The sequence below is a fragment of the Geotrypetes seraphini genome, chromosome 10, assembly GCF_902459505.1.
Source record: "Geotrypetes seraphini chromosome 10, aGeoSer1.1, whole genome shotgun sequence".
Lineage (NCBI taxonomy): Eukaryota > Metazoa > Chordata > Amphibia > Gymnophiona > Dermophiidae > Geotrypetes > Geotrypetes seraphini.
In genome coordinates this window covers 27,240-54,336 of record NC_047093.1, presented here as the reverse complement: position 1 = coordinate 54,336, position 27,097 = coordinate 27,240, and the positions used below count along the sequence as shown (strand labels likewise).

The following is a 27,097-nucleotide window of genomic DNA, read 5'->3' as shown; positions in this document are numbered from 1 at the left end:
CCTGACATAACGCCCTCAAAATTCTGTTCTGCTAGGTTCACTTAAATATACCTAATACATGATGACACTTTACTGTCTGCATATAATTGGTCATAAATACTTATACCATATAAGGCGCTTGAATGCATATTGGGGGAGTGTCCGTCCCCCTCACACAAGAATTCTTAAAAGTTACATTTTAATACTAGCTTATCTAATAAAGAAAAGTACAGAAGAAACCAGGAAAAAGTATTACAATATAATATACTTACAGAGGAAAAATTATCCATTCACACAGCTTTAAATCATTTCTCTTTAAGAGTTAAACTACTTCTCCCATATTACTGAGTCATTTAAGAGCATGCACTGAAAATCCCGTGTCTCAGTGAAAGAAAAGGGGAGTGGCCAATCCACTCCCACAGACCCTACATTTTCCTATATGACTCCTCCAGTACAATTGTTAGAGGTAATTATATTTCAATCTGAACCCTTGAATATGAAAGTCCCTATGTTATTAGTTTACTAACATTTAATTCATCATTTTGTATATCCAATTAGCATTTCTAACTTTACCCTGCAAAAAAGGAGAGGGAAACCTCCTCCCCTGGAATGTAATCTCTGTAGTAAGAAGAAAAGTCCATCTCTATAGCAACCAGGTCAAAAGAGCCTCATCAACCTTTGGCAAACACAAGCTGCTCACTCGGAGGCAAAATCCTCTAATCCAGTGTCCAGGTTTTGGTAAGTACAGCCTTAACATTCAGTCCCCTGCCTCTGGACTTTCTCAGTATTCTGCTACACAGTCCTCTTCACCAGAGCAGGTAGTTTAAGCACATCCTTTCTGGAACATTTACTAAGCTGATTGTGCTTCAGCAGCTGTGCCAGTTCATGGGCATGTAAAGTCCAGGAAAGAAAAACAAACTCCAAACAAAACTGAGCAACAACGAAAAACAGGCAAGCATGTCACCTGGTTTTATCTCCAGCTCAGTTTCCCCAAACACACTGTTGTTTTGTAAAGAGGCATAACCCTCACATGCACAAGTTTTATAAGGCACCCTTAGCACAACCAAATCGATAGAGAAGTTATCTTTGGAATAGCCTTGCCTCTGGGAACGTGCAGGGCTCCCAGCACATTTTACTGAGACCTTACTGTGATTAATTATGCACAGCTGTGGGGGAGGAACGTGCCTGGCTCAGCCTAGCAGCTAACAGGAAAATACTTCCAAACATTTGTTAGCCTCAAAATAAAGCTCTCAGGCTCAAACTTAAAGTTCAATATAAACAGAGAGACATACAAATCCCCTTCAAAACAAAACTCTGTCTTCTCTGGAGACTCAAAGATTGTGGGCAAAGGCACTACACATTTCAATGTCCATGGGAAAAACCTCCGTTCCTACAAGACTCTCTTGTGTATCCATGGCTTCCCCTGGGGTTCCTTCCCAACTATCAGAGACAGAAGCAAGCTCCTCTGCATCCACCATCTGCCAGTCTGTACCTCCAGACTCCATCGGGTGAAGAGAGAGTGGCTGGCTCCCTCCAGATTTACTCTCTCCCATTTGCCTCCACTCTGCTTCCTCCCCAGTGTTCTGCACTGCCTCGTTTTAAACTGTGGAGAGACACTCCCCCTCAGACTAGATGGGGGAAGGGCCTCCCACACACAGGCTTGTTCCATCTGGCTAAGTGCATGTTCCTTTCCAGCCTTGACTCTTGTATGGATAGGCTGCTGGAAAGGTAGTAATCTCCTAGCAGGCTTAGGGCCAGGTTTAAACGGTGCGCAGATTCCCTGCTTTAACTTTTCCTGCTCTGCCTCTTCCGACTCCCCTTCAATGCCCAAGCAGTAGTCAGCTAACTCTGTAGTGTATGATTCTACGTGGTCCGCTCTCTTGCATAGGGGTATAGTGTATTTCCTCCTTGTCCCTGTGGCAAAACCCGGACCGGACTTGGGTTTGTCATAAACAAAACCCGAAACGGACTTGGGTTTGTCACACCTGTCACTGTTTTGAGAAAAAAATATTAGATACAGCACTTAATATTCTGCAATAATCCAGTTTAGAACTTATCTCCTCCCCCCTAAGCAATAACAATTTTTGAACACAGAAAATCATATAATAGTCCCCATCCCCACATTCCTTACATTTATACAAAGACCAAAATCTAACCCCCATTCCCCAACCTTGGACATGCATAATTAAGGGGAAAAATAGTATTCATTCATTACAATAATTTGTTAAACGCTAGAGCAAGCATGGTCCCTTTTCAAGGACACAGTCACCAACAGCGTGCCAGATTTTAAGGGTAAATGGGATGCCCATGTGGGATCCCTAAGAGGGTGGAGTTAAGGATGGGTCATTAGGAGTGTGATTTCCAGGAGGGGGCAGACTTGATGGGCTATGGCCCTTATCTGCCGTCATTTTTCTATGTTTCTAAGGTGCAAAATCTATATATACCGCATATCAACAAGGGATCCAAGAGGAAAAAGAACAAGGAACCGGCGTGGCTCACTGTAGCAGTGAAAGAAGTGATCAGAGGCAAGAGGATTTATTTTAAAGTATGGAAAAGGTCAAAAATGGACGAAAACTGGAAAAAGCACAAGCAACATCAACGCAGGTGCTATAAGGCGGTAAGAGGGGCCAAGGAAGCGAAAAACTTCAAGCCGTTCTTTCGATATATTAAAGGGAAACGACCTGTGTTGGATGACCATGGAATAAAGGGAGTGCTAAAGGAGGACAAAGCCATAGCCGACAAACTGAACACATTTTTTGCATCTGTATTTACAGAAGAGGATATACGCAACATACCGGAGGCTGACAGGCTATACCTAGGAAACGAAAACGGGAAATTGACTGGGTTGACGGTCAGTCTAGAAGAGGTATACAGACAGATTGATAGGCTCAAGAGTGATAAATCCCCGGGACCGGATGGCATCCATCCAAGGGTAATCAAGGAACTGAAAGGGGTTATAGCTGAACTGCTTCAACTAATAGCCAATCTGTCGATCAAATCGGGCAGGATTCCGGAAGACTGGAAAGTGGCGAATGTTACGCTGATCTTTAAGAAAGGTTCGAGGGGAGATCCGGGAAACTACAGGCTGTCAGCATAGCTGTTGCTAGCAATCAGCATTTTCAGTTGGCATAACTAATGTCAGCAAAGGCCTGTGGGAAATTATATCAATCTGACTCTGGCATGTGAATGCAGATAGACCGAGTGCAGGCAGACGGTTTCATACAACCCTAAAAGACAGTTTCAAATAGCCCTGATTAAATCATGATTAGCTAAAAGGTGTTAATGTGTTAATGTCTGATTAAGAGGGTGCTTAGGACAATGGGTCCAGGTGCACAGATAACTAAAGTTAATCAGAAACTATTGTCAGAGACATACTGGAAATCACATATGACTGCAGCCTATTCTTATTCTGTCTAGCACAAGTTTACTAAGGAGGGGGAGGTTTAACTTCTATTGAAGCTCAGTAGTTTTCTATATTCAGAATAAGATTCCAAACTATAAAAGCCTCCTCTCTGCAACACACATTCATCTTTTTTCCTCTCTCTCTCTGGCCAATCTCTGGAACCTGCAACTTAGACCATCACCCCATCCCCCTTTCTCTCTCTCTCTGGCTCTCCCTAGAACTTCAGACTCTCTCTCACTCTTTTCCTCTGAACTCTGTAAGGCAGGGAAACTGCTTTACTCTCTCATTAATTGTAATGCTTAATTGTAATGCTTATAAATATTGCTTTTCTGAAAGCCTATTTCTATAATATATTCTTTGTGCAATCACCTCTGGCTGTGTTTCTTATTTGATTCTACTCCTGGTGAATCTTCTGTGAGGGAACTGAACCTGGGACCTGGCGTTTGTAAGGGCGCCTCTCATATAACCCCCTACCACCTCAAAAGCACAGAACAAAGGTGGAATTGTCTTTTGCAGCAGTGTCGCAGTGTGTGTCACCGCAATACGTGTTTCCGAAGGAACATTTAGTGAGGTTGTGCACCTTTTTACAAAACTGAAGACTCATAAGACTCCTGAGGCAGGCCGGTTGGGCCGAAACATGCGCATGTCGAGTCGTAGAGTCATTTTATGAATTTTGGATGAATAAAGGCATTTGGATTTATCAGATGAGTTGAAAGATACTATTTTGTGCACCATTCTGATTGGGCCAATTCCACCCTTGTTCTGTGCTTTTGAGGTTGTGGTTTTGTTTCCCCTGATTTATCCTCTTACCCCCTACCACCTCACCTTGTGGGGGACCTGACTTTCAAACCTTACATTTTGGGGGCTCGTCTCGGTCCTTCCCGATGATTTCATTTGGGTAAGTAGAATTCAATTTTTTCTTATATGCACTGTGTAATAGGATTATTGGCTGCATAAGACAAGGTGAGGGATGGTATTTTTCACTCAAAAAACCTTGTGCAGTATAGACAGAGTGAGATAGAAATCAAAAGACCTTGGAAAACCCTTAGATTGATTGTACTTTAGACTGGATGACACACTGGTGAAAAGTTCCAGTAATATTGTAGGGTTTTATACTTGGTGAGATTTTACTTAGCAATAGACTTTGTATTTTGATTGATAGACAGAGTGAGATAGAAATCAAAAGACCTTCTGGAACCCTTAAATAGTTTTAGACTGGATGACACAGTTGTGAAAAGGTCCAGTAATATTTTGGGTTTTATATTTGGTGAGATTTTACTATCAAAAGTCTTTGTAGTTTACCTGTGCCAGTTTGCATTGTATGCTTTGCTATTATAGGCTTGCTAGAGTGTGTTGCATGTAAGAATATTTGAGCTGCTCTGAAGAAAAGCCTGTTTCAAAGTTAATTAAGACACGCCACATCTCTACTAATAACTTTTACTTTTTTACCTTGTGCTTTTAATTCTATTTCTTGGCTGTCTCTGCCCTGGTGAAAAGCCCAGTGCGGACTGGAGCTGGCATCTCTCCTCTTCTAACAGACTTCTTATATTTTTTTTTTTCTAAACTTCTGCCTGTAAATTTCAGGTAGTAATCAGTGTGGGCATAAGTGTATTCTTTATGCCAATGACTATTGCCTAACACGTTTTACTTCATTTTTCTACCTTACATTACATTACGGATTTCTATTCCGCCTATACCTTGCAGTTCAAGGCGGATTACAAAAGATTTGACTGGACATTTCCAGTGAAGATCACATTACAGAAGATTTGACTGGACATTTTCCAGTGAAGATACAATTTTTTTTTTTTAAGGGGGGGTAGCTGGATAGAATTCTAGGGGACCTTACGGGTTGGATAGTAAAACTGACAGTGCCGAACTGTGTGATATTAGCAAATGGAATACAGTTAGAGTAGGCCAGATTACAGTCTATTTTAGGGGTCTGTTTACTTGAAAGGTGTTTAGGTGGGATATTTGGGGGAGAATTATCTGGCGGAAGGTGAATTCTCTGGAGGTAGGTGAATTAGCTGGAGGTAGGTGAAGAGGGTTTAAGATATTTGGATGAATTTTTTGAAAAGCAGGGTTTTTTGATTTCTTTACGGAATGTTTTGAAGTCGTCCGATGTTGTCAGCAGGTTGGAGATGGAATGGTTGAGTTTTGCTGCTTGTGTTGCCAGAAGGTTGTCAAACATTTTTTTGCGTTGTGTGCCTTTGAGTGGGGGGAAGGCAAAAGGGTTAGGGGTTCTTCTATGTCTTGAGGTGGAGATCTGGTTTAAGCGGTTGTTTAGGTAGGAGGGGGAAGAGCCGTGTACTGCTTTGAATAATAGGCAGTGGAATTTGAATTGAATTCGTGCTTGTTTGGGTAGCCAGTGGGAGTCTAAGAAGGCAGTTGTTATGTGATCATATTTTCTAAGTGAGTAGATCAGTCTGAGGGCGGTGTTTTATATGGTCTGGAGTTGCTTTATCATAATGGCTGGACAAGGAAGATATAGGGAGTTGCAATAGTCCAGCAGACCTAAGACTAGGGATTGTACAATTAGTCTGAATTGTGTTTGGTTGAAGAATTTTCTGATTTTACATAGGTTTCTCATGGTTAGAAAAGCTTTCTGGGTCGTCTTGTTGATTTGGGACTGCATTGTGCAACATCTGTCTACAGTAACTCCTAGGAGTTTTAGTTCGGGTTGTATTGGGTATTTGGTATTTTTGATTATCAGTTCTGTGATGGTAGGAGTTTTGGCCTTTTCGAGCAAAAGGAATTTTGTTTTTTCTGAGTTTAGTTTTAGTTTGTGATCCATCATCCATTTTTCTACTGTATCTAGGGTTGTTTCCAGCTTTGCTGTGGTGGTGGGCTCTGATGGGTCGAAGGGGAGGAGTATGGTGATGTCGTCTGCATAGCTAAAGGATATGACATTTAGGTTATCTAAGGTGGCTCCTAGGGAGGAGATAAAGAGGTTGAAGAGCTTAGGTGAGAGAGGTGATCCTTGTGGAACTCCGCAGGGATTTGCCCATGGCTCAGATTTGATATCATTGTGTTTTACCCTATAGGTTCTTGATTTGAGGAACCCTTGAAACCAATTGTAGACCTTGCCTGAGATCCCTATGGCGTCGAGTATCTGTAGTAATAAGGTGTGGTCAACTAGGTCAAATGCTGCAGAGAGGTCAAGTTGTATTAGTATCATCTTTTTTCCTTTACTGATGTTTTGCCAGGCTGTATCTAGAAGTGAGACAAGTAGTGTTTCTGTACTATGGTTAGTTCGAAATCCTGATTGTGAGGGGTGGAGTAGGTTATGTTTTTCCAGGTAGTTTGTGAGGTATTGTGCAACTAGGCTTTCTATTATTTTGACGTATATTGGAATTGAAGTGATAGGTCTGTAGTTGGAGGGGCTATCTATTGGGCCTCTGTGATCTTTCATGATTAAGATCTCTCCTAGGTCCTGTGGGAATTGGCCTTCTGTCAATGTGGTTTGAATCCATAGCATGAAGTTGGTTTTGAATGTGGTGGAGGCGTTTGATAACAGGTAGGTGGGGCAATTATTTAGTTCGCTGGAAGCATGGCTATATTTATTGTAGAGTCAATTCATATCCGATCAAAGTAGGATTGGGAAGTTGGACCAGCTTGTCTGCTACGATGGCTTCACCTGTTGTTGGGTTTGTTGTTATCTTTTCGAGATGGGTGGGTGTGTCTGCTTCCTTTTCTCTCTCTCTCACCCATACCCTCCTTCCCACGGCCAGTCTGCCTCCTTTTCTCTCTCCCACACTCACACCCACCTTCCAATGGCCAGCCTGTCTCCTTTTCTCTCTCTCTGATATGCCCTCACCTGGATCTTTTCTTCAGAAATGCTATGCAGATCAGGATGGCACGAGTAAATTTCAAAAGGGGGGACTTTTCTTGAAACAGCCTGAGGGCGAAACATGTTGAATGACAGGTCCCTTCCCGATGTTATTAACAGAAAAGATTTGAGATAAGTTATAAAGTTCTTATAAGTTTTTATGCTGAGAAAACAGGGTTAACAGGGTACAGATAGAGGTTTACCTTACAGGACATTGAGCGAATAGGGTATGGACATTTTAAGTTAGGTAGGGCAGTGATTCCCAACCCTGTCCTGGAGGAACACCAGGCCAATCGGGTTTTCAGGCTAGCCCTAATGAATATGCATGAGAGAGATTTGCATATGATGGAAGTGATAGGCATGCAAATTTGCTTCATGCATATTCATTAGGGCTAGCCTGAAAACCCAATTGGCCTGGTGTTCCTCCAGGACAGGGTTGGGAACCACTGAGGTAGGGAACACTTTCAGGTCATGGACCTGGAGGGCCGCCGCAGGAGCGGACTGCCGGGCGCGATGGACCCCTGGTCTGACACGGCAGAGGCCATGCTTATGTTCTTATGAAAAAACTAAGCAAAACCGGATTAAGTTATTAATATAGCACTAAGCACTTTACATATATATAAAAAAACATTAAAAAAGTGTAATGGGGCTAGTATGGAAGCCATAGCCAAAAGTTGATTGGTGACCCCAGAAATGTGTGGCACCTAATGGCAAATCTGAGGCCCTAAATAGGAATTATAAAAGAAGTATAAAGAATATTTGGGACATTGAAAAAACTGTGGCTCACCTGGAATACTGCATCCAGCACTGGTCGCCTTACATGAAGATGGACACAGTACTACTCGAAAGGGTCCAGAGAAGAGCAGCTAAAATGGTTATGGGGCTGGAGGAGTTGCCTTACAGTGAGAGATTAGAAAAACTGGGCCTCTTCTCCCTTGAGTCAACTATAGCCAATCACAGAGCAGTGTGGGACCAGGCAGGAAGCGCAAAGGTCGTGCTCCTGCATTGTGCATCATGTCGCTTTACAGAGAGGCAGCCGTCCAGCAGGAGACCGCGCTGGACCACCACTTCTTAAAAAAGTACCAGGGGTCCTTTCTTTGGGCGGCTTCATGAAGGCCATTCTTTGGGCGGCTTCGGGTGAGCCATTCTTTGGGCGGCTATGGAAGGGCCATTCTTTGGGCGGCTTCGGAAGGGCCATTCTTCGGGCGGCTTGGGGGTGGGCTTTCAGGCTTCGAGGGGAGGGGCTTGCTTCGGGCTGCAGTCTGCTTCTTTGGGCTGTTACAGGCTTCCCAGCACCAGCCCACCAGACACACCTATGTGTAGAGGAGGAAAAACCAAGAAGAAAAAAATTCTGAACCAAATTTTTTTTCTTGGTTTTTCCTCCTCTACAGGTGGGTGCGTCTTATGGTCCAAAAAATACGATACATCAGCCAATTTTATATAAGATTCCTTAAACATGTAAACATTCTTCTATATGCTGAAGTTCCTTATAAGGTTACTCTATAACAGGGATCTCAAAGTCTCTCCTTGAGGGCCGCAATCCAGTCGGGTTTTCAGGATTTCCCCAATGAATATGTATTGAAAGCAGCACATACACATAGATCTCATGCACATTCATTGGGGAAATCCTGAAAACCCGACTGGAGGGACTTTGAGACCCCTGCTCTATAAGGTAGAAAAAGTACAAGTCTACAGAGCTAAGAGACTGGCACAAGGACAGTCCCTGTTCCCATGGTTATCCGAGGGAAATCATCCCCATGTCATTCTTTAAGGAGAGAGGGAAGAATCAGAGTATAAATTGGCCCAGCCACTGACCCTCAAAGCCATGCATTGAAGAATGCTGGTGTAGAAAGACCGAGGTTAAGATACACTAAAAATGACACGGGATGGTTTCTGACGGTTATCCGCAGGGACGGGGACAAATTCTCTACTGCAGACTAACAATATCATTTTTTTTATGGAGTATAATAAAAAAATAAGTTCTTTGTTTAAGTTTTAGTGGGGCATGCAGCCAATACAACATACCAATTCCAAGATGAGTATTGATAGATGCATAACGGGCAGTTCCTGTTAGGTTCTTATTTTCACGATAGGGAATGTGTTGGTGAGTTCGAGCATCTCGATATTTCTTTGCCAGTCCAAAATCTATGATGTAGACCAGGTTCCCCTTCTTTCCCAGCCCCATCAAAAAGTTATCTGGCTTCACATCACGGTGGATGAAATTTTTTGAATGAATGTATTCAATTCGACTAATCTAGAAGTGCAAAACCAAAATTAAAATTTTGATTTTCTAGAAGAAAAAATATCATACACCCACCCCACTAAATCTTTAGTATCGATAGCACAGTCTCTAAACCCTAAATTTTAAGCATGGCAAATAAAAAAAATCATAGAAACATGATAAAGGCCAGATAAAGGCCAAATGGCCCATCCAGTCTGCCCATCTGCAGTAACCATTATCTCTTCCTCTCTCTAAGAGATCCCATGTGCCTATCCCAAGCTTTCTTGAATTCAAACACAGTCTCTGTCTCCACCACCTCTTCTGGGAGACTGTTCCACACATCTACCACCCTTTCTGTAAAAAAGTATTTCCTTAGATTACTCCTAAATTCATCCTATGCCTTCTCATTCCAGACCTTCCTTTCAAATGCAAGACTTGACTCATGTGCATTTACACTACATAGGTATTTAAACATCTCCATCATATCTCCCCTCTCCCACCTTTACTCCAAAGTATACAGATTGAGATCTTTAAGTCTGTCCCCAGAAATTATTATTTAAATAATATCTTACCATTTGGTCAGCAAGCAGCAGCACAGTTTTCAGACTAAATTTCCGTGAACAAAAATTAAAGAGATCTTCCAGGCTTGGTCCCAATAACTCCATTACCATGACATTATAATCTCCTTCTGCTCCACACCATTTAATTGTGGGGATACCGACTAGAACAGAGACAAAATTTATTCATTGTATTAGCAGTGATTGTAACACCTATTATGATGTAGGATCTACCTGTATACTTTCAATCAATGTTCCCCCTAAGCTGCGCACCCATGCACCTTTTAACAGAAGGCCATAAATTTTGTTTCCGTTCAACCCCACCATGCAGCTGGAGGAGTCGGGACCAGCACCTTTCTAGTATCACTCTTCCATCTTGTACCTCTGCTGCTGCTTTCCTGAAAAAGCAGCAGGAAACTGACACACACCAGCTGTGGGACCTTCTCATATATACTCACAGCTACCAGCCCGCCCTCTCCGAAGTCACTTCTTCTGGGGCAAAGCCAGCAGAGGCAGATATGTATGGGAAGGTTCCACAGCTGGTTTTGTTTGTTGCTGCTGCTTTGGGAAAGCAGCAGCCACAGTGGAGATGCTAGGGGGCAAATGCTGGTGGATGTGGGGTGGGGGGAAAGAGGAGGTAGACACTGGTGGAAGTAGGGTGGGAGAAGAGAGAGGGGGCAGAAGCTGGTGGAAATGGTTTGGGAAGGGGAGAGAGAGAGTGGGGGTTAGATTTTGTATATAACTGGAAAGAGATTCTAGACAGAACAGGACAGAGGGCAGATGATGGGGGTGAGGTACATAGAGAAGGGAAATGATGGAACAGGGGAAATGAAAGGTGAGATGCTAGATAGAAGGAGAGGGCGAAAAAGGGAGCAGACATACAGTATAGAAGGGGAGAGATACAAAGAAGATGGAAGGGGAGAGAAGGGAGTTGCTTGATGGAAAGGGAAGGAGGGAATAAGCTGTAAAGAAGGAGGGAGACTGAAGCCTGGATAGAAGAGGGAGGAGAAAGGAGGGAGATGATGGAAAGAGGAAGTGAAAGAGGGGCAGAGACAGAGGACGGAGATACTGATGGGAGAGGAAGTGTAGAGATGCTGGATGGAAAAGGAGAGAGGAGAAACGCTATATAGAAGGAGGTAAATGCTGGATGGAAGAGGAGAGAAAAATAAGCAGATATTTTGGGGGGAGAGAGATGAGGGACATAATGATGGAAGGGGAAAAAAGGGCAGATATAGGGAGCAATCACTGTACAGAACTGGAGAGAAAGGGGACACAGTTAGTGAAAGGCTGGGAATAAGGGGATGTAAAATAGGAAAGTCAGAGTGAGGTAAAGAGATGGAAAGCTGCTGGTAGAACGTAAAAAAGAGGGAACTTGAAGACTAGATATTACGAATGAGTTACATCTGGACATAGAGGTGGAATAATAAATTGAAGAAAGCTGAAAGAAAAAGAAGAGAAAAATCCTGGACTTAAGAGGAAGGAAATCAGAAACCAGAGAAATGAATGGCCAGAACAAAGACAGAAAAAATAATTTTATTTTTAATTCAGGATAAATAGTGTGGCATCCAAGTTTATTAAGGTTAATAAATATAAATAGAAAATCAAATTAACATAAGAACATAACATAAGAACTGCCTTAGGTCCATCAAGTCCAGCGATCCGCACACGCAGAGGCCCAGCCAGGTGTACCCTGGTGTAATTTTAGTCACCCGTATCCCTCTATGCCTCTCGTAAGGAGATGCGCATCTAGTTTGCTTTTAAATCCTAGAATGGTGGATTCCGCAACAACCTCCTCCGGGAGGGCATTCCAGGTGTCCACCACCCGCTGCGTGAAGCAGAACTTTCTGATATTTGTCCTGGACTTGTCCCCCCTCAGCTTCAGTCCATGTCCTCTTGTCCGTGTCACACTGGACATTGTAAATAACTTTTTTTCCTGCTCTATTTTGTCGATTCCTTTCAGTATTTTGAAAGTCTCAATCAGATCCCCTCGCAGTCTCCTCTTCCCAAGGAAGAACAATCCCAGTCTCTCAAGTCGTTCCTCGTAATTCAAGTTCTCCATACCATTTACTAGCCTGACCATTGCTCTATAAAGCGGCATTATAACTTTCTCCGATCTACTCATGATTCCTTTCTTTATCATGCCTAATATTCTATTTGCTTTCTTTGCCGCTGCTGCACATTATGCCGATGGCTTCAGGGTCCTATCTATCAGTACACCCAGGTCCTTTTCTTGTTCGCTCTTACCCAGAGTTGCACCTGACATTCTATACTCATGTTCCTTGTTTTTTCTGCCTAAGTGCATTACTTTGCACTTTTCCACATTAAACTTCATCTGCCATTTCCCTGCCCATTTCTCTAATTGACACAAGTCAATCTGGAGCTCCTCACTATCCTTCTGCGATCTGATTGCCCGGCATAGCTTTGTGTCGTCTGCAAACTTGATGATCTCACTGGATGTTTCTTCTTCTAGGTCACTGATGAAAATATTAAATAAGATGGGCCCAAATACCGAGCCCTGGGGCACACTGCTAGTCACTTTCTCCCAGTCTGAGAACTTCCCATTTATGCCCACTCTCTGCTTTCTGTTCTCCAGCCATTTGCCTATCCATATTAGTATATCTCCCTCTATTCCTTGGCTTTATAGTTTACTGAGAAGTTTTTCATGTGGAACCTTGTCAAACGCTTTCTGGAAGTCCAAGTATATTATATCCACCGGTTCTCCACTATCAATTTGTTCACTGTTTCAAAAAATTAAAGTAAATTTGTCAGACATGATTTCCCTTTCCTGAAGCCATGTTGACTGGCTCTTATCAGGTCATGTGTATCTAAGTGCCAGACTATGCTATCTTTAATCAGTGCTTCAACCATCTTTCCAGGGACAGACGTAAGACTCGAAGGTCTGTAGTTGCCCGGCTCTCCTCTTGATCCTTTTTTGAAAATCGGCGCAACATTCGCTATCTTCCAGTCATCAGGTATCTGTCCAGTTCTAATTGACAGGTTGGCAAGTTTTTGCAATAGTTCTCCGATTTCAACCTTCAGTTCTTTTAAGACTCTCGGGTGAATTCCATCCGGTCCGGGGGATTTGTCACTTTTAAGTTTGTCGATCTGGTAGTATATCTAGTCCAAGTCCACTTCTACTGTGGTGAGGCTGTCTTCTATTATTCCCTTGAACATTGATACATTTTTGACCTGGAATACTGCGTTCATTATTGGTCGCCGCACCTCAAGAAGGACATGGCGGTACTTGAGAGAGTCCAAAGGAGAGCAACGAAACTGGTAAGAGTGCTGGAACACTGCCCATACGCCGAGAGGTTGGATAGGCTGGGGCTCTTCTCTCTGGAAAAAAGGAGGCTCAGGGGAGATATGATAGAGACCTTCAAGATCATGAGGGGCATAGAGAGGGTGGATAGGGACAGATTCTTCAGACTGAAGGGGACAACAAGTACGAGGGGGCATTCGGAGAAACTGAAGGGAGATAGGTTCAAAACAAATGCAAGGAAGTTTTTTTTCACCCAAAGGGTCGTGGACACTTGGAATGCGCTACCGGAGGAAGTGATCAGGCAGAGTACGGTACAGGGATTCAAACAGGGATTGGACGGATTCCTGAGGGATAAAGGGATCGTGGGATACTGAGGGAGGAGCTGGGATGTAACACAAGTATAGAAAGCTAACCAGGTAATAAGTATAGAAACCCAACCAGGTCATGCATGTGCAAGACCGGAGGGTTAGGACTTCGATGGGAAGATAGGACTTCAATGAGAAACCAAAGTGGCAAGGGAGCCCCTTCTGGTGATTCAGACAGGTCGTGACCTGTTTGGGCCGCCGCGGGAGCGGACTGCTGGGCAGGATGGACCTATGGTCTGACCCGGCGGAGGCACTGCTTATGTTCTTAAATGACATCAGAGGGAGAGCCAACGCTGGCACGAGCAACAGGTTGGAGTTGATACTTGCACCAGTGAAGAGCTAGAGGTACGGGGGGTGAGGGGGGCAGTGAAGGCACACAACATCCATGCCGTAGAAAAAAAAAATGGGAAAAAACCCCAAACAAAGCCCACAGGTTACCGAACCCATTCTATTATTCAAGTTTAAGGCATCCTGTAGGGGGACGCAAATGCACCCTGACCCAAGGTACCCGCTGCTACCATTGGTATTGAACCCAGTTCCTGCAAGTACTGCCATGCTGTCAATGCTGGCTTGTCCCGCAGCTCTCTGATCTGCCATGTGAGCTTTAGTCTGCGGGCCTCTGGGAGGAAACCCTTGTTGTCTTTTGTATTGAAACATATGCCCAGGTACTCCAGAGACTGAGATGGGTCTAAGTAGCTCTTCCAGACATTTATGACCCTGCCAAGGGTCTGAAGTAGCAGAACCATGTGTCTTGCTGGCTTCTACTCTCGGCTGTGGATGGGGCTTGAATCAGCCAATTGTCCAGGGGAATGTTTAGCTCCCCCAAATCTCTGCCTCAGGCTCTGGAAGGATCTCTGGGCCGAAGCACCTAAAGCCAGGAAAATTATTTCGAGCAGACCTCCTAGGGGCTTTTGGTCTGCTATCTGCTAAACACCTGGGTTTGCTAGCCATTAGATCATCCAAACCTTTGCACGTTCCTTGTAGTAGTAATAGTGGTTATCTACTATAAATCAAAAATAAACTTGGCCAAAAATATATATATATTACTCTGATTGCTGTCACCACCTAGTCTCTGGCCGAGCGGTTTTCCAACGCTAGGCAGTGACACACTTCTAACACCTGGCGTGAGCCCCTAAGTAGGGCTACCTTGCAGGCTGCCCCTATAGTTTTCTGGGCTAGATGTGGTGTGTTCTTGGCACAGAAAACTCCAGCAGTCAGAATGGCTTCAATAGTTTCAAGTTTCAAGTTTTATTGAATTTGATAAATCGCTTATTTCATACTAAGCGAGCAACAATTTAAAAAAAAGATGCTGTACATAGCTTTAAAAGAGGTACAAAAATACTTCTGACAGACAGTACAGACAAACTAGAAAAACAATGGGAAGGGGTAAAGTAGGTTAAAGTTACATAGTGCATTTCTCGGAAGAGAAGAAAGTGAAAATATGATAGAGCTTTTATTGGGCCACTGGCCTTGGCAACCTCAGGCAAGCCCGGTTTCACCGGTAACATAAATTTTGCACACAGGAAAAAGTTCATTCAAAATCAAAAATATAATTCCCACTACTCCGGACTTCCTAAATGCCTCATAGTACAAGCATTTTCTCCATGGACAAGCAGTATAAGTCAGCCCCACTTTTGGTGACGTCATCTACGTTCCCAATTCGGAATTGCTCTCCCAGAGCTCAGGTGAGGCTTTAGGAGCCTCATCTGAGCATGTGGAGGTAGCCCTATATATACCTGTGCTGTCCCTCATTAATCCAGTTTAGTTCATCCGCTCTTCCCAAACGGACAGATCACAGCTCTCCATTCAAAACAAAAAACAAAAAACAAAACCAAGAACAAAAAACCCAGAAAGGAAGAAAAGAAGAAGAATGGCAGAAAAAAAACAAATGAAAAGCCTGCAGGAAAACCGGGTTTCAAGAAGTGCCCGGACTGCAAAAGAAAAATGAGCTCCTTGGACCCCCATGAGGTGTGTGTCCATTGCCTAGGAGAAGCACACCTCATGGCAGCCTGCCCTCAGTGCCTAAAAATGTCTGAGGGCTAGAAGAAATCGGCTCCAAAAGCTGCACACCATGGGGGAAGACCAGCGAAGGAAGAAGAGAAAAAAAAAAAAATGCAGCCAAAAAGCAGCCCCTGCTTATCTGCTGCCTCAGGAAGCCCAGCAAAAACAGAGTAGACTGCTCCTGAAACTTTCCAACTACAGGATAGCTCCCCGACGGCTGCTCCATGGCCTAGGGTAGAGCATAGAAGTGTAGATGTACCGCAGCTTGTGAATTTTCCCAGTGAAAGCCTTGGGCGGCATCCTGTACAACAAATGAGTAATTTTCAGAGAAATCCATCAAAACGATCATTTCCGTTTCTTTTAAGCCTGTCTTCAACATCTTCAAATATTCACTTTGATGTTTTGAAATGAAATGGTGGCTTGTCAACTTCCAAATCTTGCTTGCAAGTCTTTCAATAAAGTTGTCCATGGTTAGTACGCTTGTTTCTAATGTTTCACGGTCAGCGTGAACCCATTGCTTAAATTCTATTGATTCTTCTGGATCTAAATCCTTGAATATTTCTTCCAGGTATGCTGTTAGTGCTTCTTCACCAGGGCAGTTTTGACATCGTTGTAGCATACAGTCCTTGACATTTAGGTCGCACACAGTTTTTTCCATAAGAACTTTGTAGTTCTCTTTGACATTGGCGCCTTGTAGCATGAGCTTTACATTTTGATGTATCGAGCAGACACACACGGAGTGTGCACCTGATGCACCAACGGTTACACACCACTTTGGCCTGAGCTCACATAATTTGGAAAAAACAATTTCAGTAACGTATTTGTTACAGTACGCCACGTACAGCTCTTTTAAATTACACAACAGCAGCCGCTTTTGCTTTTGTACTTTTAAACCATTGAGGCGGACTGAAATGCAATCTTTTTTGCCAGGACATATTCTGCTGAATTCATCGTCTTCGTAAAAATCTTGAACTCTATTTGCAATTTCTTTTGGAAGGGACTTGCCAATTTTTGCATCAGGTATAGAACAAATGCCTTTCTCTTTCTTTACTTTTTGGGCTGTTCTAACCATGCGCTCTGAAACACCAAACTTCATTGCTGTTTCCTTTATTGACCAACTTTTTGGGGCCATCGTCAATAATTGAACTTTCATTGACCTGTTGGATATTGCAATTTTCGTTTTCATTTCTTCAATGAGGTCAGTGTAATCTTCACATAACTTGCATTCTACAGACTGACGAGACGGCCCAACTTCTTCAGCTGAAACTCCAGCAGCAGATGTAATCTTCTTGGCTATCACATTCTGCACACGTTCAATTTTTCATATCACATAGCTGGCTTTATCTCTACTAGCTAACCTTCGAATTTTCAATGGAGAGGTTCCTAAAGCAGTCAAGCTTTGATCAACTGCATCGGAGATGCTGATATCAAAATTGTCTGAAGATGAAGATGCTGCAGTAGCTTCACTCATTGAAACGTATTGGGCTTTGCACCTACTGCAAAGTTTCTGACCTGGCTTGATATTTATTTTTGCCACTTTTCTAAAATCATTAGACATGGCAAGATCGACTTTTAACAATCCACTTTGAACAATGTGATTTTTCTTTTCAAATGGATTACAACACGATGTTTGCTTTAATTCGTATTTGTCGAGATACTTTGCTTTGTGGTGGAGGCAGATTTGGTCTTTATCCATCAGTTCAACTTCAGAGCGCCGAGTGATAAGCAATTTTTCATCGGTTGACAAATTATGTAAAAAAATGAGCCCACATTTTTTAGAATAAAATGTGCCGTCATGACACTTTGACAACAATTTTTGCCCAATGGCACAGTCTGGCAGAAAAGGATTATTATTAGTCGATTCGTTGGCATCCATTTTAAACTGAATTAATAATAATGTGGATCTGAAAAAGAAAACAAGTTGTAATTTGTGATCTGCATGCAACAAAATTATCACCTCAATTTCTAGTTAGGAATAATCATTAATTAAGAACACTATAATTGTACCCAAAGCTTGAGTAAAAATAAACAGGGAAAAACAGTGTGAAAAGTGACATAATTGTAAGTTGAAACATAGGCCGTTGCCATGGTGACATCTCCCAACTTTGTCCCCCTTTTTCGGCCATTGTTAACCTGCGTTGAAAAATGAAGCCCACTTTTCTAGGGGGTTTGAAATATGCTCTTTCTAATGAGACTGATTTGAAAGAGTTTCTGAAAGGTATTTTTCTGTAAAAGCAGGCTGAAAATACCCTATTTTTGGCCTTTTTACACAAATTAGCAACTTTACACTTAATTTGTAAACTAATGGAAAGAGCTTGGAGGTTGAAATTGTACTTTTGAAAACAACGTTGTACTGAGACATTATGCGCCAAATTTCGCATTTATTACTCAATTATTGTGGGAGCTAAGTAATGTCAAACTGACTTTTTTTGGAGCACTAATTTTTTCGGACAAGTTTACTGTAATTCAGCCATTCACTCAGTGCTCGACAAAAATTATTATTGGTAGTACTGAATAGAGCTCCAAAAGTTGTGCAGGGTAGCTAAGTTTCAGTTTTTTTGGAAACATAGCTCGTGAGATATTGTGTCTCAAAGTTGTCCGAATGTCACTGTCGTACTCATACTACCAAGTCTAAGGTAAGTACCAATGATACCCACAATAGATCAGGGAGAAATATCACTGAGTTTTCGGGAGCCACACTGACAAATAAGGAAAACTCTTCACAGATATGGAGGGTTATGTATGTTAATGCACACAGCTTGGGCAATAAGATTCTAGAATTAGAGACTGAAATAGCAAACGCCGATCTTGACGTGATAGCGATATCTGAAACCTGGTTCACGGAATCGCATGGATGGGATATGATTATACCAGGGTACAACATACTTCGTTGCGACCGAGTGGGTAAATTGGGAGGAGGAGTAGCATTATACACTAAGGAAAACATCAAAACCACCAAAATCACAGATGTTAGATACACTGGGGAATCCCTCTGGGTGAATCTGGCCAGAGGGAATGAAAAATGCCTATACCTTGGTGTGATATATAGACCTCCCAGGCAACAGGAGGACAAAGACATGGAATTGATTGAGGACATAGAGAATATCACGCTGCGTGGGGACTCAGTAATACTAGGAGACTTCAACATGCCAGATGCAGACTGGAACACACTCTCTGCTACCACGGGTAGCAGCAAAAGAATATTAAACTCCATAAAGGGAGCACGCCTCAAGCAATTGGTGTCAGAACCCACCAGGGACCAGGCGTTACTGGACCTGGTCCTCACCAACGGAGATAGTGTCACTGAGGTCTCGGTAGGTGACACACTGGCCTCCAGCGACCATAATATGATATGGCTCAACCTCAGAAAAGGATTCCCAAAAACAAGCACAGCAACAAGGATTCTCAACTTTAGAGGCGCAGACTTTAATCAAATGGGAGAGTTCGTCCATCAGGAACTACATAAACAAGAACAAACTAACAACGTGGAGGATATGTGGTTGTCCCTGAAGTCCATACTACACGAAGCAACAAACCGATACATAAGGACAGTAAGTAAACGTAGAAGAAACAAAAGACCCCAATGGTTCAGTAAGGAAATTTCAGAATTAGTTAAACAGAAAAAAGACGCATTTATCGCCTACAAACATTTAGACAGAGAGGGGGCAAAAGAGGACTATCTTGACAGATCCAAAACTGTCAAAACAGCAGTCAGAGAGGCCAAACTCCGAATGGAGGAAGAGCTAGCACGAAAAATGAAGAAAGGGGATAAATCTTTCTACAGCTATATCAGTGACAGAAAAAGAAACAAAGATGGCATAGTACGCTTGAAGCAATCGGACGGTAAATTTGCAGAATCAGACTCTGAGAAGGCAGAATTACTAAACAAATACTTCTGTTCAGTATTCACTCGTGAAGCACCGGGAGCTGGTCCTCAGCTTCAGACGAGAGATAACCGGAAAGACCCGTTTCAAGATTTCGAATTTACGCCCAGTAGCGTCTACAACGAACTATCAAGACTCAAAGTAAACAAAGCAATGGGACCGGATAACCTACACCCCAGAATGCTCAGGGAGTTAAGAGAAGTCCTGGCAGAACCATTATCGGTTCTTTTCAATCTTTCCCTAAGCACAGGAAGGGTCCCCTTGGACTGGAAAACCGCCAATGTAATCCCACTCCACAAAAAGGGTTGCAGGTCAGAGACAGCAAACTACAGACCAGTGAGTCTCACGTCTATAGTGTGTAAACTCATAGAATCGCTGATCAAACAGCATATTGACACAATCCTAGACGAAGAAAACCTACGTGACCCACACCAACACGGGTTCACCAGGGGTAGATCATGCCAATCTAACCTGATTAGCTTTTTTGACTGGGTTACTAGACAACTGGACGCCGGAGAGTCACTAGACGTGGTATATTTGGACTTCAGCAAAGCATTTGATAGCGTCCCTCATCGAAGATTACTGAACAAGCTAAAATCGATAGGATTAGGAGACATTCTAACAACATGGATTGGGGATTGGCTGAACGGCAGACGTCAGAAGGTGGTGGTGAATGGTACCCCATCTGAAGCGTCGGACGTGATCAGTGGAGTGCCGCAGGGATCGGTCCTGGGCCCAATTCTATTCAACTTATTCATAAGGGATATGACACAAGGACTTAGAGGAAGGGTATCACTATTCGCCGACGACGCCAAGCTTTGCAACATAGTAGGCAAAAGCTCATTACCTGATAATATGACACACGACCTACTGCTGCTGGAACAATGGTCAAATACTTGGCAGCTAGGCTTCAATGCTAAGAAATGCAAGATAATGCACTTGGGCAAGAGAAACCCGCGTAGAGCTTATGTACTAAATGGCGAGACCTTGGTTAGGACCACGGAGGAACGCGATCTAGGAGTGATCATTAGTGAAGACATGAAAGTTGCCAATCAAGTGGAGAAGGCTTCCTCCAAGGCAAGACAAATATTGGGGTGTATCCGCAGAGGTTTCGTCAGCAGGAGACCTGAAGTTATGATGCCGTTGTACAAAGCCATGGTGAGGCCGCACTTGGAGTACTGTGTTCAGTTTTGGAGACCACACTACCGAAAGGACGTGCTAAGGATCGAGTCAGTTCAGCGAACGGCCACCAGGATGGTCGTGGGGCTCAAGGATCTCCCATATGGTGAAAGACTACAGAAGTTGCGACTGTACTCACTCGAGGAAAGAAGAGAACGGGGAGATATGATCGAAACGTATAAATACATCACGGGACGCATCGAGTCAGAAGATGATATCTTCTGGCCCATGGGTCCCTCGACCACCAGAGGACATCCGCTGAAAGTCAGGGGAGGGAAGTTTCACGGCGACTCCAGGAAGTACTTCTTCACCGAAAGAGTGGTGGATCATTGGAACAGACTACCACTCCAGGTGGTAAAGGCCAGCAGCGTGACGGATTTTAAGAATAAATGGGATACTCTTGTGGGATCTTTAAGGAAGTAAATTCAGGGGGGGGATACTTGGAATGGGCAGACTTGGTGGGCTGTAGCCCTTTTCTGCCGCTTTTTCTATGTTTCTATGTACTGTATGTCATTGCAGTATGGGGTCAAACAAATGGCTATATCTCCACGAATATTCCACAGGCGAAACTAAAACTTTACCAAAGTTCGTTTGATACATGTGGGACTTTGTGCATAAAGTTTTATCAAAATCCGTGATGGTCATGCAGGGAGCCCTTGATCACTTGACATGGAATAACCCCTGAGCATCATCATCCGCAGGGTAACAGCGCACCCCTTCGAGCCATTGGAGGATGCGCCAATCAAATTCATCACCTGGAAAGTAGTCTTGCTCATTGCCATCACATCAGCAAGGCGTATCAGCGAACTACAGGCCCTGGTGACATACCCACCAGACACACAGATCCTTCATGATCACGCAGTGCTGAGAACTCATCCAAAGTTCCTATCTAAGGTAGTCTTATCTTCCCATGTAAACCAATTGATAGTGCTCCCCTCCTTCTGCCCGGGACCACATACCAACAGCACGGAACAACTCCTACACACCTTGGACTGCACCCGTGCACTTTGCCTATACATTCAACGAACACAACCCTGGCGAAAGGCAGTACAATTATTTGTCTCCTTTGACCCCAACAAGCCAGGAACACCAGTGGGGAAACGCACTATATCCAACTGGATCTCAAACTGCATTGCCTCCTGCTACGAGCAAGAGGGAGTGTCCCTTGAGAGAAAGACCACAGCACACCAACTAAGAGCCATGGCCACAACATTGGCAAACCTCAGCAACACACCACTTCAGGACATTTGTAGAGCAGCCACATGGTCTACCCCACACACCCTCACCAGACACTATTGCCTGGATCGCCCGAAAACAGACCTCCAATGACTTTGGTCTCAACATACTGCGAAAGGTGACCAAAACAGACACAGCAAAAGACACCAATAACTGGACTAGATGAACAGGACTATCTGATCTGTCTGAATGTTAGACATAGAAGAGATTGCTAGATAGCTTATATTCTGCTATGTTGGCACAATCAAAAAAAAAAAAAAAAAGTGTTACTCAAACACCACGTTGGTGATATATTTTGCTATACTTGCTATCTGTTATTGAGATACATACTCTACCATGTTGGTAGATTTAAAAAAAAAAAAAAAAAAAGAAAGGGAGTGTTGGTCCAGTTCTAAGGACCAACATAAAGTTCCTATTGTTTACAACACATAACTCTGACTGGTCTCAGTAACTGGGGCTTTGTCTCTGTCCCTCACCTGACATTTATGCAGCCTCACCCTACCGCAGCGAGGTAGCGGGGACGCAGCTGGAGAGTCACCAAAAGTGGGGCTGACTTATACTGCTTGTCCATGGAGAAAGCGAAGTAACTTACCTATAACGGGAGTTCTCCATGGACAGCAGGATAAGTCAGCCACACTAACCCTCCCTCCTCCCCTATGGGTGACACTGCAATAAGACTCAAGCTAGGGGAATCTCTGGATTAGTGAGGGACAGCACAGGTATATATAGGGCTACCTGCACATGCTCAGATGAGGCTCCTAAAGCCTCACCTGAGCTCTGGGAGAGCAATTCCAAATTGGGAACGTAGATGACGTCACCAAAAGTGTGGCTGACTTATCCTGCTGTCCACGGAGAACTCCCGTTACAGGTAAGTAACTTCGCTTTCTTCACCAGAGTGCATTCATTAAAGGGGCTAACTGCCCTCAAAGTTCCAGGTTCTCTTATTCTAAGCAGTCTTGTAGAACCTGATTCTATGGAAACTATTTTCCTGCGTTTGTACTGCAGGAGATAATGTAGGTCAAACAGAACAGTCCTTTTAGTTGGAGCTTTATCCAGTTCAAAAAGCACACGGAGTTAAATTACCTCCCACAGTTTGCTAATGTGATTAGCTAACAGCTGTGCCTGCACGAGGTTTGGTATTATGAATCACAGACATTTAGGCAGATTCCCTGTACAGCGTTTGCTTAAGTAAGCTATGCTTTACCACATCCTATCAGCTCTAGTGCTTTACACAAATCCAGCATACAGGAACACAACTTGGCAGTTTACAACACTTTAACATCCTGTTAGGCTTTCCCTACGTTCCAGCAGGTCAGCAGAAGACCAGTAGGCAGAAGAAACGTTTTCCCTGCCCCCACCTTTCCTTAGGAGATTTCCATGGGTTCACTCTGGGTTTCTCCTAAGTTATAGCTTTCTCCTATCAACATAGGTTCAGGCATACATGAATCCACAGGAGAGTGTCTAACCTGTACCTCTGGCATGTCCCAATCGGTCAGAGAAAGGGGCACTGGGTGTTTCCAGACTAGTTCAGCCTCAGGCTGGGATTCTGGCTCCAGCTCTGCTCTTCTCCTGGAGAATCTGCTGGTTCCTTTCTGCCATGTTCCTCCTCTCCCCTCTAGTTCATTAGAGAGTCTCCGTTTAAGCTGAGGGAAAAAAACACTCCCCTTTTCCAGCAGGGGAGAAAGTTTTCTTCCCTTGGCTTAAACTGTTCTCCAGGCACCCTGCTGTGCTGCCTTCTGCTTCACAGACTCTGTAAAACGATAAGGCCAATCTTTACTGTCTGATCTCAGTACATTATCAGAGCAGTCCCAGCTTTCTGGACCTGCTTCCCTTTCTCCCTCTGAGTCCACAGGATAGTCAGATGACTTACTCCCCCGGGCTCTGACTTGGTTCGCCCTCCTGTATCTGGGCTTGTAATTCCTCCCAAATCTCTCTGTGACAAGCCTTGGGGTTGCAGGATTGTCACACTGCATATCAAAAGGAAAAAATTCATCCAGATTATACACAATCTTTAAGGCACTTACAGCTACAAAACACAAAAATTCAATGCTGGAAAACCTTCCCTCTGTTCAGGAACTCGTGGCTTATATTGTAGATAAGATTCATACTATTAGAACCAGTCTTCCCCAACCCTCTTTCATTACATCATCCACCCCACCAAGCAAAACCAATGCACTCTTTTTTTCCCTTCCTTCTTTGAACAACATACAACGAATATTATATTCAATGAACACTAAAGGATCAAGTTCTAACACAATGCCCCCATGCATCTCAAAACCTTATTTCACAATCTTTGGATCTCACATACACAAATTGGTCCCAAACAGCTTGATATCAGCAACACTACCAAAAGTATGGAAAGAATCAACAATCCACCCTATAAAGATTAGAAGGAAAGCTCATCTGAGAAGGCAAAATTACCGTCCAATTGCAAATATCCCCTTCTTAGCAAAACTCACAGAAAAAATTTTGTTTAATCAAATTTCAGAATTTGACGAAAAAACAAAAGCCCTACACCTCAATCAGACTGGTTTTAGACAAAACCATTCAACAGAACAAATCTCTCTAATTACCAGGATGTAATTTACTGCATGTAAACAAGACAGATCTCTGGGAATCCGAGACCCAAATATTGTATCCCTTTGTTCACCCATCTAAAAGGAAAGTGACCCACAAGATACTGAACTTCCTCCTCTTCAAGGGTAAGATTCAACACCTCAGATTCATCCAAATTAATCAAATCCAGAAGCCTCCCAAAATTCCCCAATGATGGATAAAAGAGGAGGTATTGATTCCCTGGGATCCCTGATATACAATAACATATCATTAGCAAATAGCGCTATGCGATGGTCTACACTAGCTAAAGAAATCCCCCATAAAGATAAGAACATAAGAATTGCCACTGCTGAGTCAGACCAGTGGTCCATTGCGCCCAGCAGTCCGCTCCCGCGGCAGCCCCCAGGTCAAAGACCAATGCCCTGAGATCAGCCCTACCTGCGTACACTCCGGTTCAGCAGGAACTTGTCTAACTTTGTCTTGAAACCCTGGAGGGTGTTTTCCTCTATAACAGCTTCCAGAAGAGCGTTCCAGTTTTCCACCACTCTCTGGGTGAAGAAGAACTTCCTTACGTTTGTACGGAATCTATCGCCTTTTAACTTTAGAGAGTGCCCTCTTGTTCTCCCTACCTTAGAGAGGATGAACAACCTGTCTTTATCTATTCCCTTCATTATTTTGAATGTTTCAATCATGTTCCCTCTCAGTCTCCTCTTTTCAAGGCCCAATTTCTCTAATCTCTCACTGTACGGCAACTCCTCCAGCCCCTTAACCATTTTAGTCGCTCTTCTCTGGACCCTTTCAAGTAATACTGTGTCCTTCTTCATGTACGGCGACCAGTGCTGGATGCAGGTGAGAGCATACCATGGCCTGGTACAGCGGCATGATAACCTTTTCCAATCTGTTCGTGATCCCCTTCTTAATCATTCCTAGCATTCTGTTTGCCCTTTTCGCTGCCGCAGTGTATTGTGTGTACAGCTTCATTGACTTGTCGACCAGTACTCCCAAGTCTCTTTCCTGGGGGGTCTCGCCAAGTACTGCACTGGACATCCTGTATTCGTGTATAAGATTTTTGTTACAGACATGCATCACCTTACACTAATCCAAGTTAAACCTCATTTGCCATGTCGCAGCCCATTTCTCGAGCGTGTTTATGTCCCGTTGCAGGTCTTCTCAATCCTCCTGCATCTTCACTACTCTGGATAACTTGGTATCATCCGCAAATTTAATCACCTCACTCGTCATACCAATGTCCAGATCATTTATAAATATGTTGAAGAGCACAGGTCCCACTCTCTGTTTCCTATCCGCAAGCCAGTTTTTAATCCACATGAGTACTTCACCCTCGATTCCATGGCTCGCAAGTTTTTTGAAGTAGACATTTATGTGGAACCTTGTCGAATTCCTTCTGAAAGTCAAGATATACAATGTCGACTGAGTCACCCTTGTCTATCCGTCTGTTTACTCCCTCGAAAAAATGCAGCAAGTTCGTCAAGCAAGATCTTCCTTTGCTGAAGCCATGCTGGCTGGTCCTCATCAGACTGTGTCTGTAAAGGCGCTCAATGATGCGGTCCTTTATCAGAACCTCTACTATCTTTCCCGGTACCGAGGTCAGACTCACTGGTCTGTAGTTTCCCGGATCACCCCTCGAACCTTTTTTGAAGATCAGCGTAACATTCACCATCTTCCAGTCTTCCGGAATCCTCCCCAATTTGATCGACAGATTGGCTATTACTTGAAACAGTTCAGCTATAGTCCCTTTCAATTCCTTGATGATCCTCGGATGGATGCCATCCGACCCAGGGGATTTATAATTTTTAAGTCTATCAATCTGCCTGCATACCTCTTCTAGACTGACCGTCAACCCTGTCAGTTTTCCATCTTTGTTCCCCGTGTATAGCAAAATGTGTTCAGTTAGTCGGCGATAGCTTTGTCCTCCTTTAGCACTCCCTTTATTCCATGGTCATCCAACTGCTTCCTTCACAGGTCGTTTCCCCTTAATATATCGAAAGAACGGCTTGAAGTTTTTTGCCTCCTTGGCTATTTTTTCCTCGTAGTCTCTTTTGGCCCCTCTTATCACCTTATGGCACCTGCTTTGATGCTATTTTTGTTTTTCCAGTTTTCGTCCATTTTTGACCTTTTCCATTCCTTAAACAAAGTCTTCTTGTCTCTGATCGCTTCCTTCACCGTCACAGTGAGCCACGCTACAAAGGATCCTCTTGGATCCTTTGTTGATACATGGTATATACAGATTTTGCGCCTCAGTGACCGCGTCTTTACAGTGTTTATCCTCCTCTTAATCTTCTTCCCCACCATGAGTCTCATCTCTTCGTAATTCCCTTTTCGGAAGTTCAGCACCATGGCCGTTGTTCTGGATCGATGTTTCACCCTTGTGTCCAGGTCAAAGTGGATCATATTGTGATCACTGGTTCCCAGCATCCCCTCTTCTTCTACACCTTGCGCCGGTCCTCGTAATCCATTTAGAATCAAGTCCAGAACTGCGTTTCTTCTCGTATTTTCCTTGACGAGTTGTTCCGGAAGCAATCACCTACTGCATCCAGGAACTTGGTCTCCTTACCGCAGCCAGAGGTGCCTAGGTTCCAGTCTATCCCTGGATAATTGAAGTCACCCATG

At 43.6% G+C, this 27,097-nt stretch overlaps 1 protein-coding gene across 9 annotated transcripts in view; it reads right to left on the bottom strand.

The window, feature by feature from the left end:
• The window catches only part of CSNK1D (casein kinase 1 delta), a 126,980-nt gene that overhangs the window by 87,494 nt on the left and 12,389 nt on the right, over positions 1-27,097 (bottom strand). For all 9 annotated transcript variants that reach the window (XR_004540873.1, XM_033960918.1, XM_033960916.1 and 6 more), the window contains 2 exons: positions 10,002-10,150; positions 9,234-9,462 (listed from right to left, as the gene is read on the bottom strand). Coding sequence is in view for 8 of the 9 variants with exons in the window: in XM_033960918.1 (XP_033816809.1) it covers positions 9,234-9,462; positions 10,002-10,150 (378 nt within the window). In the remaining variant the exon portion in view is untranslated. The remainder of the gene's footprint in view (positions 1-9,233; positions 9,463-10,001; positions 10,151-27,097) is intronic.